This window comes from Vanacampus margaritifer, chromosome 6 (genome assembly GCF_051991255.1).
Source record: "Vanacampus margaritifer isolate UIUO_Vmar chromosome 6, RoL_Vmar_1.0, whole genome shotgun sequence".
NCBI lineage: Eukaryota > Metazoa > Chordata > Actinopteri > Syngnathiformes > Syngnathidae > Vanacampus > Vanacampus margaritifer.
The window spans coordinates 18,768,416-18,784,350 of NC_135437.1; the positions used below are offsets into that span (position 1 = coordinate 18,768,416).

The 15,935-nt window shown below is 39.2% G+C and overlaps 1 protein-coding gene across 2 annotated transcripts in view; it reads left to right on the forward strand.

Moving 5' to 3' along the window:
- Window positions 1-15,935, forward strand: part of LOC144053705 (uncharacterized) — a 51,831-nt gene that overhangs the window by 26,448 nt on the left and 9,448 nt on the right. For both annotated transcript variants that reach the window (XM_077568442.1, XM_077568443.1), the window contains one exon: window positions 15,368-15,441. In XM_077568442.1, coding sequence (XP_077424568.1) covers window positions 15,368-15,441 — 74 coding nt within the window. The remainder of the gene's footprint in view (window positions 1-15,367; window positions 15,442-15,935) is intronic.

The window sequence follows — 15,935 nt, forward strand, 5'->3', positions numbered from 1 at the left end:
TCACAATAATAATGCAATTTATCATAAAGGCTGCAATTCTGGAAAACAAAACTTAATTTCTGTCGGTTGGTAGGCTTAATTTTTGTGTATATATATACAGTACATGTATGTTTTACTTATAAAGTGTCTAGATATTAGGGGATGAGACGATATGGTTCGATACTGTGACGCAATGTGGCCCACAATAACGATAATATCACGATATCTATGATATTCGATATATTGTCAGAAATTTTGTCAACGATATATCACGATATTCGGTATGTGAGTGACAGTGAAAACTTGCAGACTGTTCTTCGCCAATAGTGTCTAGAAACTAGTTCTTTGCCACTGCTTCTGCCTACTTTACCACCATTTAGGGATTAGCGTCCCCAACAAACAGGACAGGAGAGATTAAGTACTGACGGTGACAGCAAAGGTTCACAAAAGTCAAAGTTCCGATTGGATCACGGATTTGAGTCACAGATTAAAACGTTTTTTTTTTGGATGAGAAAACAAAACAAAACAAGATAAATGTATTCATTTTATAAAACACTTTTGCCCATTAAATAATAATAATTAATAATTACTGTTGCCAGCTATTTTTTGCACTTCAGGGGGCACTAATGCTAACACTAGCTGCTAGCCACTAACGTCGGAGACTTGCGGCGTATCACACAATGATGACATAATTAACTAGCGGTTTCTTAGCATCCTAAATTAGCGGTTAAATATACTTTCGGGATGGCATTGTGAAAATGTTGGTAGAAAATTTGTAATTTAAATAAAAACGTTGATATAAGGCAACACGTCGAAAAAGGAAGTCAAGCTGGCGGTCATGTCGACGCGCAGGCCGACTTCAAAGTAAAAGCCTTTGCATTGGCATCAATGTATTGTTTGGTAAAGCTTTATTTTTTTAAGTTAGCCTTCGTGTAGGCGTCGTGTCACACCAAAGACGTACAACAAATATGCTATTTGAATTCAGCTTTCTAAAGTGCACAAATTACTCGAGATTTTCTCCAACAAGCAAGTAATACTGAAAGAAAAACTACCTAGGGTCCGCGTTTGCCCGTCTTAGCGCTAGTGGCTAAGTTCGGCTGTAGGTTATAGGCTGTAACAGGAAGTAAATAAAACTCAGTTAACTGAGTTAATTTTTGTAATGATTTACATCATATAAATGAATCTTCAAATGCTTTAAATTTGTCAGCCCTGTAAAAATATTTTTAATTGGTCTGTGATTGCCATGGCCAAGTTTGCTTCATTTTCCCGTGAAGGTCTGCTTGCAGTTCGTTAAAAACGATTGCGCCATGTCAAAGACTGTGCGCCTCTCGCACACTGAATTTAAGGGGAATGAGAGCAGCTGCTTCTATTAGCCATGAACCTAGTCAGCTGTGTTCACGCCCACAACGGCTTCCATCATATACTTCTAACTGCCCAAATCTGCAAAAATAGAAAAAAAGACTTAAACAATTAAAAAAAAACACATGAGTGTTTATATAGTATATAGTAAGTTAACAACTAAATGTTCATATTAATTCATAGTTCATTTGCTTTTATTTTAGGGTAGCCCTAACCTATAATACGAAAACACTTATGGACAATAAATCTGCTATTGTTTAATGTAATGCAGATTATTTTTGATTGTATTTGTTAAAAAAAAAATACAAGGAAAGAAGGCCTTGAAAAAAATAATGGCATATTATTGAGGGGGGGGGGGGGTCGTTCAGCCCTAGACCTGTGCCGGAAGCCAGAATGTAAGCACAAACATGTGAGCGACGGCAATTTGGAGCCTCAGACACATATGCTGCACGTACATGAGTCCATGCAGCCTGTCAGGTCCATTATAGCATGATTACATAATCGTTTCGCTATTAAGATTGCCAGGGAGTGAAGAGCCCTCGCCATCTGCTTTAAGTCACATTACTATCTTTTGTAATAAGCAACGCACATGTCTTGTCTCCCGCGTCAGTCGAGCATACATTTCTGGCACTAGAGTGGCGTATGTAAACCGCATCGCTAAGCGGAAGAAATGTGACTGCATGAATGCAGCGCACCCGTGCCAGTGGCGGCTGGCATGTGCGGCTCAGCCAATAGCGTTTTGGCCTGCTCGTTAAAAAGGTTATGTAGTCAGAAGAGAAGTGACATGAGGTGCATTTTTGTGACTGGTTGGACTTCAGGCATGCTATCATGTTACCTCCTCCCTCCTCCTGCCCTCTTTCTCCTCGTGGCTTCCTCCCGACCCAGCTCAGTCACATGTGCCTCACCCAAGAAGGAAAACTCCCAAGCGTTTTCCAGACAGTTCACACAGACCCCGGTTAGGATGGCCCCGGCAAGCCAATTCTTATGTTTTATGGCCATGTGTGCACGTGTGCGTGTTCATGCACGCGCTCTGAAATGTCTGAATGGGTGCCAGAGGCGCTTAAGCAACAGTAGGATATCTATCTGCAGGGCTGATCATTACATGTGACTCGGGTATATTTTAACTGGGTTATGTAAGGGCTCCAGCCTGCGCTCGCTCTCTCCACGCACAGATGAGGAGGACTACGCATGATGCAGAGAGACCGTGAGCTCACCGCAAGCCTCGTCTCCACAGCACATTGAATAATCCCCGAGCTCGGGCTGCAACTTTGAACCAAATGTGCCTTTTCCACATTCTATTAAAAGTAAGCGGCCTTCTCGACTTTATTTGCCATCTCGAAATGATGTAACATTTGGAGCAAGTGGCCTGTGTAGAAATATTGAAGTGTGAGCGCTTATGTAACAGGATTTTTTTTTTTTTTCAAAAGTGAACTTCCCAAAAGCTCTGGTTTGTTGTTAACGCCTGCGGTTGTCATGTTGCGGCCGCAAATCAAATAACAAAAGGCAATAATTGTGTTTCGATATGATGGTTGAGATTGACTGGAGTTGAGGCTCCCCTCGGTGGAGATGAGATGGCTGATGACCAAATTTATGTCCCCTGTAAAACTGCCCACGCTCCCTCTGCTAGCACTTTAATGGGATCACCAAGTGGGCGTGTGAGTGTGAGATCTCCTCTTGAAGTGATGTGACAGTAATGAAGGCTGTTCCATAGCAATTAATTTCATATGCCTCTGTTTGTGTGTCTATTAATAGAGCTAAGAAATTGTTATTGTCATCTCAACAAAAGCACAAGACTATTGTAGGATTTGGGCTGTCTCTGCTAGGGCTGTTCAATACCACTTTTTTTTCTCCTTTTTCAGACCGATACAGATTTTTCAGTACTCAACTAGTAGTCAGTGATGCTGATACCAAGTACTGATACCACTAGTACTTTTGATACCTAAAATTTCCCAAGAAAAACGATGACAGATCATCTTGAAGAAAGACTCGTATATCCCAAAATAGACTTTTCCCTCAACATCACATGAAATTAATGGCAATTTTGTATTCTACTCATTTCAAATTTTGAGCTCCTGATCGTAAAAAGCCACAAGAGGGCAGCCCATACTGGTATCGGCCGCTGCTATGAGTACCGATACCTTGAAATGAGGAAAGAAATGGCCCCGATACCACTACCTGATATCGGTACTCGCCCTCGCCCATCTCTAGCCTCTGCACTATGCTACTCACAGTTCTCTCACAATCTCTTCAAAATTTCAATACGTTTTCTATACGTGGGGTTCGAAACAATTCAAGGACATTTTGATATGAATGTGGATTTTGTTGTTGTCATTTTTCATTCATTTGAATAAACTTGTCAATACTGTAAATGTGCCAATTTCTTCTAAGATAAATTGGAACGATTAAATCGTAAAATGATTTTCAGGTTTAAATTGTTTCTTGTTATACCCTGAGTTATTTGTCTTTATTGACGCAATAACCCGGCTGGTTTTTCAATTATTAGACTCGAATCACGCAGCATCGAAAGTCAGCTTTGTTAACTAATTTCAATTTGGTGGGTGTTAATGATCAACACTTTACTGGGCCCAAATTTTGACTCCCTCAAACTTTCTGTGGCTGTTTCTGCTGTTGGAGCAATGGCCATATTGATTTTTGAATGAAGACAACATGGTGGAAGTAGCTCAGGTCAAAGTTAACTCATTCACTGCCATTGACGGCTATAGACGTCAAAAAATCATTTGAACTATTTCTATTAGTTTAACAGTTTTTCCACTTTTGTTTACAAGAGTATGAAAACCTAGGAACTTTTTTAATTGTACATTTAGAACAGATATAAAATTTGTGATTAATTGTAAGTTAACTATTAAAGTCATGCGATTAATTAAGACGCATGACGCTATTTAAAAAAAAAAAAAGATTATTAAAATTAGGGGCGTCAGGCAATAACAATTTTTAATCTTAATTAATCGCATGTCTTCACTAGTTAACTCACGATTAGTCACAAATTTTATATCTGTTCTAAATATACAATAAAAAAATTATAGGTTTGCATACTCTTTTTGTCAAAAGTGGAAAAATATGTTAAACTAATAGAAATAGTTCAAATGAATTTTTGACGTCTATAGCCGTCAATGGCAGTGAATGAGTTAAAAGCGTTCTCTAGCTTGTTAGCACTTCCTGCGATTTTTCATCCAATCCATCACGAGTTTGAGTCGATTGTTGTGTTCATGCGAGAATAGATTTCAAATCAGCCTTTGTGTGCCAACTTGTCTTATGTCAACAGTTTTTGAGGACTTTGAAGTCACTGTTTAGGTGGTTAGTGAGAGGACTGGTTTGTGTCTTTACTATGCAAACATTTTGGAGTTTCAAACACCTTTCTGGCTTGTTGTCACACCTTTCAGCTGGCGACCTCATGATTATCATTGTGTTGAGTAAATGGCGTTTGCTTAAAACCGGTAAGATGCGAGTCTTTAATTTCAAGGGACTTAAAGTCACAATCCTACATATTTCAAGTCTTGTAACTTCAAACAAATGATCTATAAAACATAAATATGTATGTGATGTGTGCAGTCTCACAAGGTCACATTGGCGTACGGCTCCCTTGATTTCTTGAAATGACATTTTAACACTTGTCACTTTAAAGCCAAGCTGAGTGGTCATCGTCTTCTGTGCTAGCTGTCGTCCATTGCTGACCTCGCACTCACTTCAGTGACTCAGCAAACCTGCTTTACTCAGCCTTCTCGTCTGTGAACCAGTCAGAGCACAGAATTTTCAAGGAAACAAATCAAATCAAAACGTTAAGAGAAGGAATTTTTTTTTTTCCTTTTCTTGTGCTAACACGTGACTTTGGCCAAGCCCCAGAAGGGAGCGATCTGCCTCCTCCACCAATAGCAGCCTCCAAGTGGTATTTATGTTTTTTTTTCTTTCTTGTATGACGCTGCTCCAGTCAAACACTTGCATAACATTTGAAGGCAGCATTCAAACAGCTCTTTTGTTTGGATCTCATCCCAGCCTTTAAAAATGTACCTGGCATCCTTCCAGATACAGTGAGTGTTTGAGAGGCGTCACTGCCTTTGAGTCAAAAGCCGCTCATGTACAGTTTGACCTCTTACGTCAGAAAGGGCAAGGACAAGCCTCAACAAAGGGTGTTAATAGAAGAAAGTGGGACGAGAGGATCGACTGCGTGCTAATACTTTTGTCAACATGCACGTCATCACTTGGTCTCGAAATGTAAACGGAGGCAGAGCGTGTTATTGTTTTGACAGATTACAGTGGCTGACATCTTGTGTGTCAATTAGGAATGTGGCAAAATGACATGAGGCATGCCTGTGACGCATTTGACTTCAAAAGTCCACATGCTTTTACGCGCAAGGTCTAGCATACGAACCATGTGTACTGAGATGAACTCGTTCCATCTGTTGACTTCCTGGGAAATCCATTCGGCAGCCAAGCGGGAATACCATTGAATTATTGCAGCAACGTGTTTTTTTTTGTTAGGCGTTTGCTCTGGTAATAATAGAGCTATGCGGAGTGCCTGCGGGGTTAGATAAGGTGACTGTGGGTGGGACTTGTTTGGGGGGGTGACAGGCAGGTGGCTGAAATGGCTGCTGCAGAACTCACAGACGGGTCCGGCTGGCTGCGATTCTGACTTCCTGTCGCTGCTGCGCTATGTCCACAGATCATCCTGTTGCAACTCTCTGCTTATTCTGGCATCCACATGACGCCCCCAACTCACGCCAACCACACGCCCCTTACATACCTTCCATCACTCTGCATACAGTACACTAATCCCCTTCATTCTTCCTCACTAGCGTTTTCTTTTAAAACAGTCCCTCACTAAATCCTACAGTGATCATTTGTATACCTCCTTATACCGCCTCCTCATGTCTGGCGTCTTGTCTTACATGCATCTTCCTTCTTCCTCCTTTTCTTCTTCTTTTTTTTGTGCTAGTGGACTATTTATCTGTCAATTATGGTTGTCTTCTTGTCTGGATTATTATTGGCCTGGCAAGCGTTTACAGCAGCTGAAGGAGTTTAAAGTGTGGCAAGGAATTAGGGGTGTGCCCAAAAATCGATTCTCATTTAGTACGATTCAGAATCGATTTTAAATGTCCCAAAATCGATTTTATTTAAATAATTTATACTGTCTTACCTTTGTTTGTGTGTGCCTTTATAGGGAGCGCTGATCATGTTGTACCCGATTTAGCCACTTAGGGGCAGTGTGGTTCCACGCGGTCTAATACACTGTTAAGTTGTAGTCACATTAGAGAGTAGAAGGAAAAAGTCACGGTCAAGTTATTCCAATAAAAGTCTTTTTTTGCAGCGTGGAGCCGTTCTTTTGAGTGATAAAAGTGCCGCGAGTAGCGCGCTAATTAGCATTAGCGAGTCAGACTGCAGTAGATCATTACGATTCTTTGAACATCTATAAATTGAAGCAAAAAACCATTGTCAATCAAATCATTTTCAAGCAAAAATCGTTCTCAATCGAAAATCGATTCTAAATCGAACAGCACGCCCAAAAATCGGAATTGAATCGAATTGTGAGACATTCAAAGATTCCCACCCCTACAAGGAACATTCACAAAGATTTCACTTGTGTATATAATGGTGTACTGTAAAAGATTACGCTGCTTCAAGAACTGCACGCCTCGCTGTTGCCCCCTACCGTTGCGGAGTACTTACTGCACGAACCTGCGCTTCTCCAGTTAGATTTACATTGACGTGATGATGTGCGGTCTAATGTTTCCTTGTAAATCTCCTTCTTTGCATGTTAGCATGCTGTCTTTCACTCACGTAACAACACAGCCTCGTTTACTTTTGTATTGATGTTATTCATGCATCAGGATTCCCAAAGCTGTATGTGAATAGGTTAAGGCCTGCTGATGTAATTGTGTTTTCATTAATTTCAGTAAGAAACATTACCTTGGTTCACAAACATTTTGGTTCTTGAACAGAGTCAGGAAACAAATTAAGTTTGCTAACAGAGGTTCCGCTGTAATCGAATTAGCAACATAAGCCATGTCTCGATTTTATCTGAGCAGGGTTTTGTTTGGCTTAGATTTGCCTCTCTTTTATCTCTGTTTCCACCGCTCACAATATCAATGAAGTGAAAGCATTCTCCCCTACATACTGGTTGAAAGATGCAAAAGATTTTGAAAGTACGTCTTATCGTTACTGTCGTCTAAGCCTTCGGTGAATTCAAATTCAAACGCCTTATCCCAATCTCATTTTTTAGCTGTTAACTTAAGACAAATTGTAAAATCCAGGTTTTCTGCAAGGGTGCAGTGTGTGTGTGTGTGTGTGTTTACGCCTCCACCTCCCAAGAGACATTAACCAGGTCAAGCGCAAACAAATCAGCCAGCAACCTAAAGACTGGTGATGACAGGGTGTGGGGGGTTGGAGGAGGGGGATTCAGTGGACTTTGAGCCCAAATCTCCTACTCAGGCTAAAAAAGTGTCACCTAATTGATGCCCAAAGCCTCTCCGATAGCCCATTAACTTGCCATGGAGGTCTAAATCCACTAACCTGTGGGGACCTGGTTTAACAGTTTAATGGTCACCGAGCTAATTATATTTCACTACAGACTAAGCCAGCCACTAAAGGACCCTCAGTTGTTTATCCGCCGCTAAATCTCTGTTCACTGCAGGCTCCAGGACTGCTCAAAATGATATGTTTTCTGTTCCCATAAATTGCCAAGTCTTTCTGTTTTTGCATGTGACCCTACACGCGATTTCATGCTGTGTAGGATGGAACACGCCCGAGCGAGGCCCATCCTCTCTGCGGTGTTTTTATGTAGTCCGAATGACGCAGCTGCTAGTGCGATTGTGGCTGGTTTCCACAGATACAACCTCTTTGTTCCCCTTCAAAATAATTATCTGCACGTGTGATGGTGTAACGTGCCCCATTCAACGTCAATAAAGAAAACGTATTTGAATTTTTTTAGTAGCTGAAGTACAACAAATAAACATGAAGCATGAAGAAAATTGTTTAGGTTTTTATATAATTAACTTTTTTATGTCTTAAATTCAGCTGTATTTTCTTGTCTAGAAACACTTTCGGTGGGATCATTTCAACAAACTGATCAGGTTCAAATTGGACTATTTTTTTATGTATGTGTGTAACAATGTGGACGAGTGAATAGCACAGCTGACTCACAATTCTAGGATTCAAGGTTCAAATCTGGGCATCGGGCTTCCTGTGTGGCACTCGCGGTTCTCATCATGCTTGTGGGGGGGACCCTGGATTCCTCTCACATTTCAAAAAATTTGCACGTTAGGTTCACTGAAAAGTTGTCCTTAAAGGGAAAGTCAACCTTAAACCTTTCTTGACAATAATATGTTATATGTGACCTCACTAGTCCAAACATGACATTCTGATTAATATTACATTTGTGGAATATGAGTTACGGGGCAAAATCCAGCCGTTTTTATCCATTTTGGAGGTCGGCCATTTTGCCACTTGCTGTCGACTGACGCATGAACAACTGTGATGTCATTTTCACTCCACAGCAAGTGGCAAAATGGCTGCCTTCTGATATTGATTTAAAAAAAAAAAAAGAGGCTGGATTTTGCCGCTTAACCCATATTCCACTAACACAATATTAACCCGAATGCCGTAGTGGGACTGCATAGAACATATTATTGTCAAGAAAGTTTTTGGGGGTTGACTTCCCCTTTAAGTGTTAATGTGAGCGTTGGCGACCAGTCTTGGCCAAAGTCAGCTGATTTAGGCTCCGCTCACCCATGACGTTACTGAGGATAAGTGTGACGGAAAATGGATGCATGGATTTATTATCGCAGAAATTGAACTTAGAGTTGTAATTATTGGGTGGAAAAGCCAAGGCTAGAAATCACAGAAAATTCTCTGGGTGATATTGTGAGCTCGTAGTTGTGATAATAAGAATGAATTAATTTCCTTTCCTTTCTTTTCTTTGGTCCTTCCTCGGGTCTCCTGACGGCCTCACAACTCTGGCTGGAAGTGTTCGGTTTAGGTGAACGGTTTTGGATTTTTTAATAGGTTTTAGGTGAACTAATGAATACACACTCACATGCACACACACGCATGCACATGCACGTACTCACCCGCATACAAAATAAAAAAATACAAAATTAAAAAAAAAATAATAATAATAATGTCAAATCTGTAAAATTACCGAATGAACAATACTGAGCTCTCCAGAAAAAAAAGAAGAAAAAAGAATGAATTAATTGTAAGAAGGTTTATTTTTAAATAAGATAGGATTTAAATAGGATTCAACAGCATTTATACATATGAGAATAGTTATTTTGGGAGAATGACATTGTAATGAATTTGGTTCTTCACATTCTTGTAATAATAAAAAATTTAAAAAAAACTTAGCGGAGGATTGCGTGAAATAAATCGATTTATTTGTTAAGTTTTTAACCCAGTCAATGGGCACCTCTCACACTTACATAAAGGTGTTGGTGGTCTCACACGGGTGCTGACAAGTGATCCTCAGGAGAACAGGTCGGAGCCAAATGTTTCACACTAATTTACAGGTCTGCTTTTCCACAAGGTCAATAGGTTCAGTGTCGCAGATGGCTGAGCATTGGAGTCAGTAGAGTGACTGGTACTTCTTGTAATGGGGGGGGGGGATGGGAACCAAGCAGTTCAATGAGTTTGTGCACATTTTGTGTGTAGCTTGCTCATAAATGTCATCTTTCCTGCCCCTTTTTTTCTCATAACAGACATTTTCATTCAAACGCCTACTGTTTTAGTAGAGACAATTATTTCAACTATTATAGAATAATGAGCTCTTTAAAGGGAATTGAAATTTCAGGGGGATTAAAAGACTGCCACAGTTCACGTTGTGTGTCGCACCTGATTGGGAGCATGCACCTTCCGTGATTGACATAATCGGTGTCAATTAAAAATAGCCGAGACATTTCGACTCAGCGTGTATCAGATGTATAAAAATAAAAAAAACACATCAATGCATGTGAAAAAATGAAGGTGATTTGTCCTTCTTGTATTATTTGCTAATGTTGGAATTCTGTTTGTCCTCTCCAAAGTTTAAATATTTGCATAACAACAGGAATGAAGCAAAGATTCGGAAAGTAACGCCGAGAGGACAGGTTTACATATTTGATCTATTTGATTTGATACAAAACTATTGTGAAAATGCAAGGTCAATCAGGGTTCACCATTCCAAACGTGTACCTAAAATTGACTGCGCTTTATTTGTCGTAGAATAAGTCGTACCAACATAGTCAGCTTGCCCGTGAGATCAACTTATCCTGATCGCTAATCCTTGTGATTTCAACTTGGCCATCTGACCGAAATGAACTCTTGTCTTGTTTGCTTTGTGGCAACAAGTGGACATGCATAGAAATCCTACACGTGCAAAAAAAAATGACATGACCCCAGGGCTTCCAATCAGATGTCTCCAGACATGCACAATGAAGGACATTTTTGTTGTGTGATGTTTGTGGTCCTGTGCAGAAACATCATCGCGAGTGTTAAATCGAGTTAGCTGAATCAGGCAACCATTTACACACGCACATGAGTAAATTTAAAAACAAATCTAAAATAGTGTCCTCTTGGCCACTTATTAAACATTAACAGTTTTTGAAGAACTTGCCAACAGGTCTCAAGTGGACAATTTTCCACTTGACAAATGTGACAATTGGTCTAAAATAATCCTAAATAAAGAGCTGCCATGGGCTTATGTTGACATATTTTTCTTCTCTGTTCAATACTTTATTGTAATTAGAAACATAAAGCATGAAATTAAAGTAAAATTTCAGTTAGCCATCTTAGAAATTTTAGATCTATGTCTTTACAAATTTCTGTCAATTTTTTTCAAACACCTTTTATGCCTACCAATACATCTTAATTAAAAAATGCCAATCATTGAATAAAAACAATCACAAGTTAAAAGTCAAGACTTGATATTTCCTAACATAAAAATCGAAAACCATAACTGCTTGTTACCATGGTCACATGAATTACTTATTAGCAAACTAAAACTAAACAAATCGCGTTAAGGTTAATGAAATGCATCACATACTAGCAATTTTTACAAACGGTCTCATTCATTCGTTCATTCTCCAAACTGCCTTTATAATATTTTTTAACCTTTTGTGAATATGGCTTTTGTAGCAATAGATGAAAGACAGCTGTTCTGCATTGACCGCTTATAGAAACCAAAGAATGTGAGCTTGAGTGGAAGATTGCCTTTGTGCTGCTTTTGCTGATCATTTGATGATTCACCGAGGTAAGAAAACTAATAAAGCTTTCTGTACTGTGCAATTGTGCAATCTCGTCTCCCGCCAAGCCCCTCCCCCCTGCAATTTGCTCGCTGACAACACGAGAAGGAATTCATTGTGAGCTCAAGTTGAAAGGTTGGCATTAGAAGTACAGTATGAGCTTGTTCTTGTACTCATGCTGTGACTTCTCCAGCCGCCCACTCCCATCGCCACATCATCTGCACCCCCCCCCCCCCCCCCCCAGCAACCCCTGAACTGCGCTTACGTCACACCAGGCTGCCTCGTCCTCCTACAGGCAAGAGATAGTGAGGTGTGCAGCACCTTCTTAAACTGCCCGCAGTCTTTGATATTGCTCCAAACAAAAACAATTTTGGAAACAGCTTTTGTAAATAATGGTGTTCCTGCAGTGAGCCTAAAAAATGTCCAATTGTCCTTTTGAACTCATTTTCACATTAAATACACTAGTTCAATGTTAACAGGATTAGCAGATTATGACAATACATCAAGAAAAAAAGCACACACTTAATGTTGTTTATCCCCGGGGAACAATCTTCAGATAAAAAACGTAGGGTTTAATGAATTGCTTGCAGATTCGTTCTGGAACATGAGACTATTGAAATACATGGCACCAGCAGGCAAAATTTTCAAATGTCTGATTTATTTTGCTTCAGCCTTCCAGGCACTCAAAATGGTCTAAACAATATACAGTAGCACAGCTGCTACATTAGCTTGACTTGACAAATTCAGTTTGAAAGAAAAATCATTGATTTTTTTTTTTTTTTTTTTGGATTGGATTAGGTTAAAGCGCAGTATTATTGTTTGTTTGAACTGCACTGCTGCTGCATCATACAGAGAAGTCTCATTTTGATTAACACCTGAATAGCTTCCTATGCCATCCTGCAATAACATTTTTAATGTCCAATTTTAAAAATGAATCATAACCAAAGCCTCATTTATTATATATATATATTTGTTGTTTTTATTTTCACTTTTATTATTTTTATTTTTTTGTGGCATTTTTCGTCCTCCATAATATGGAATATCACAAAAAATATATAAAAAATAAATATACATGGAAATAAAAACAACAGGGGTGTTAGAAAAAATCGATTTGTCAATATATCGCGATATTAAAGCGCGCAATTCTCGAATCAATTCAATGTGCGGCCAAATCGATTTTTAAACATACATTTTTTAGTGGAATATTCAACAAAATGTCTTACTTCGGGTTAGGATTTACACATTAAGCATAGAAGAATGTTATATTAATGGAACATTAAGCCTTAATATTTTATTTCAGTGCTGTTCACACATGAAACAGACTGCAACCTGAATTTTCAGATAAATAAATACATTTTCATACAAATCTTACAGTGTACATGTACAAGTTTACAAGTATTTTCTAAGTTTGAGTTGTAAAAAAAATCGCATTAATCAATTTATAGATTCGTATCGGGATTAATCGATATCGAATTGAATCGTGACCTATGAATCGTGATACGAATCGAATCGCCAGGTACTAGGCAATTCACACCCCTAATATTTAATTATTATAATTATAATTCCAATTTTTTTAAATAAATATGAAAAATGTGGAAATAAATTCCACAATAAATATATAAATATAATTAAATGTCAATGAATTGATAAAAACCTTCTGTGAAGCGCTCACAGATAGCTTCCCCTTTAGTGCTCCACTTAGTCCCTCACACGTGCTCCGGTCAAAGCTCGGCAGCCTTTGTGGATGCCTCACCAGACGGAGGCAGAGATAGTGCCACAAATAGACCGGTCCTCCGGCTCACAGGGGAGCAGTAGCCCCACTTCTGTGCGCTCTTGCCTCCTATTTCGTGTGTGCCTTAGGCCAAAACAAGTTATCTAAGAACCACAGGGAAATCAAATTTGGGATTATTAGATCATCATGAAATGATCCAGGCAGGATGAGATTTATGAGTGCATGAATGCATATTGTTAGGAAAATAGGTTGATTTATGGCACTTTGTCGGACAATAATGGAACATATTGTTATTGTGCAGTTTTAATGGGCAAGACAGGATTCAGATAAAAGCAACTTGTATCAGAATGATGGAAAGAACACAAGAAGGAGAAGGAACAACTTGTGATCCAAAGCATACCGCATCATTTGTCAAACGTGATAGAAGCAGTGTTACGGTATTGGGCTTTTGTGGCTACTAATGGAACAGGCCTTCTGGTGTATATTGATGATGTGAGTGCAGACAGAAGCAAAAAAATGAATTATGAGGTGTTTGTGGCCATGCTCTCTGCTCACATTCAACCCAATGCTGTAAAACTGGTATGTTAGCACTTCACAAAATACCTAAGAAAAATAAAGAAGATTTTTTTTTTCTTTTCTGGAGAGCTCAGTATTGTTCATTCGGTAATTTTACCGATTTGACATGTCATCATCATTGCTCTCTTTTTTTCTTTTTGTACATGTATGTGCGTGCGAGTGTGTGTGTATTCATTAGTTCACCTAAAACCTATTTTAAAAATCCCATACCGTTCACCTAAATCGAACACCACAGTCGTGAGGCCGTCAGGAGACCCGAAGAAGGACCAAAGAAAGGAAAGGAAAGTGAAATCCAGCACCGACCAGAAAAAAGAATATTTTTCAATGGCAAAATCAGTTACAACAACAATGGGCAAAGTATGAACTAAGCATTTACATTATAAAGAGTCTTAGGATTGTTGCATTAATTTACTTTTTTTTTCTTTCTTGAACATGGCTCATTAAAAGGTTGTTATTCATTGAGAATTAATTGATTTATTGTATAGTCTAATAAAATGTGTTTTAGGTTAACACATTTTATTATTATTATTATTATTATTTTTTATAAATATATGATAAAATATAAATAACTGGTTGATTGTTTAAATTAATGTAACCTTTATATATCCAGCTCAGACAAATGGCAACAGATTCTCATTTGCAACGCCGACCTGACAGCAGAGTAAAACAAAGCAAATAAAAGTAACTACTTTATTTAAAGGGCTGAATGCTTAATGTGAGCAAATGTGTTCTATCATGACCTCCTTTCTTTTACATAAGAATTTTGGATTAAATATAGCCTGCGGGATAAGAAGAAAAAAAAAACTGCAATCCACTTCAATATGTTGTCCTCATTTCACTTTAACCTTAATGCTTCAACACCAGGATACACAGGCGGCCGATTAATGTCAGCATGTCTGCGTTAAGAACTGAGAGAAAATCTTCATGTGGTTTGAGAGCACACGAAAGTGGGTGGTGAAAGACTGCCAACTACTGAGTCAAACCTCCATCTGTGTTGTGGCTTCTGTGACTTTTTCCCTTTTAAAGATATTTAAGTTCATGCTATCTTGCTATTGCAGACACAAACATTCTCTCCTTGTGACTCTTTCTGTCCTTGAGTCGGGCGCAAGTATGCATCTGCGCGTCGGCCCTCTTTATCACCTTTGTTGCCCTGTCATCAATCTCATTCACGGTCTAAATTGTCGCGTAAGGAAAGCAAACGGTGATATTTGTCTCCATCTCTACATGATTTAGCGTTCAATTCACACCCTCACACGCGTATGCCTCGAATGCCTCGTGTTTTCACTCGGCTCCGATACACACAAAAAAACTCTAAATATTTCATAGCCTGCAATCCGGGCTTCGGTCTCCAGAGAGTTACAGTACCTACCCAAAGACGGAGGCCTCGGGCAAGGAGCCTTTGAGTGACTCTCGCAGGATGGAAGAATCCTGGGACACGAGAGAGGGGCTTGAAAACGGTGCAACATTATTCAAGTGGTCTCTCCATCTGCAGACGCTGCGCCTCCAGGACGCACCTACCACCGGTACCAAAACACACGGATGCAACCAACACACACAACTTGCAAGGTAATCCATCTGCCTTTCAATCTAGATAACTAAATATGATGCAGTGCAGTTATACATCACTCCCGACTGCAAAGCCATTAATAGTTACTTAGTCACATCAAGTACTAAATAATGTTCTGGAATTAAAATGCTAATTCAGGGAGAGCCGTTTAACATGTATACAGACTGGTGCATTTATATCAAGCTCAAACAAAAAGAAGTCAAACACATCTCCTCTGTGGACATCACGGAGTGGGCTGGTTGGGTGTTTTGAGTTAAGGCCGACCACAGATTCGTATGACACAAAGGCTGGTGTGGTAAAAAAAAAAAAAAAAAAGTGGTAAATTATTGGCCACGGAATCAAAATTATCCTGCGTCTGGTTTTACTCAGTCGGACCGCTCATGTCTTGACTGCTGAGCTACACAGAGGTCAATAAGTCCAAGTGCTGGACTTCTCTGTTAGCATCAACGCTAGCATAAGCACTGATCTACATTTACAACCTTTATTATATTTG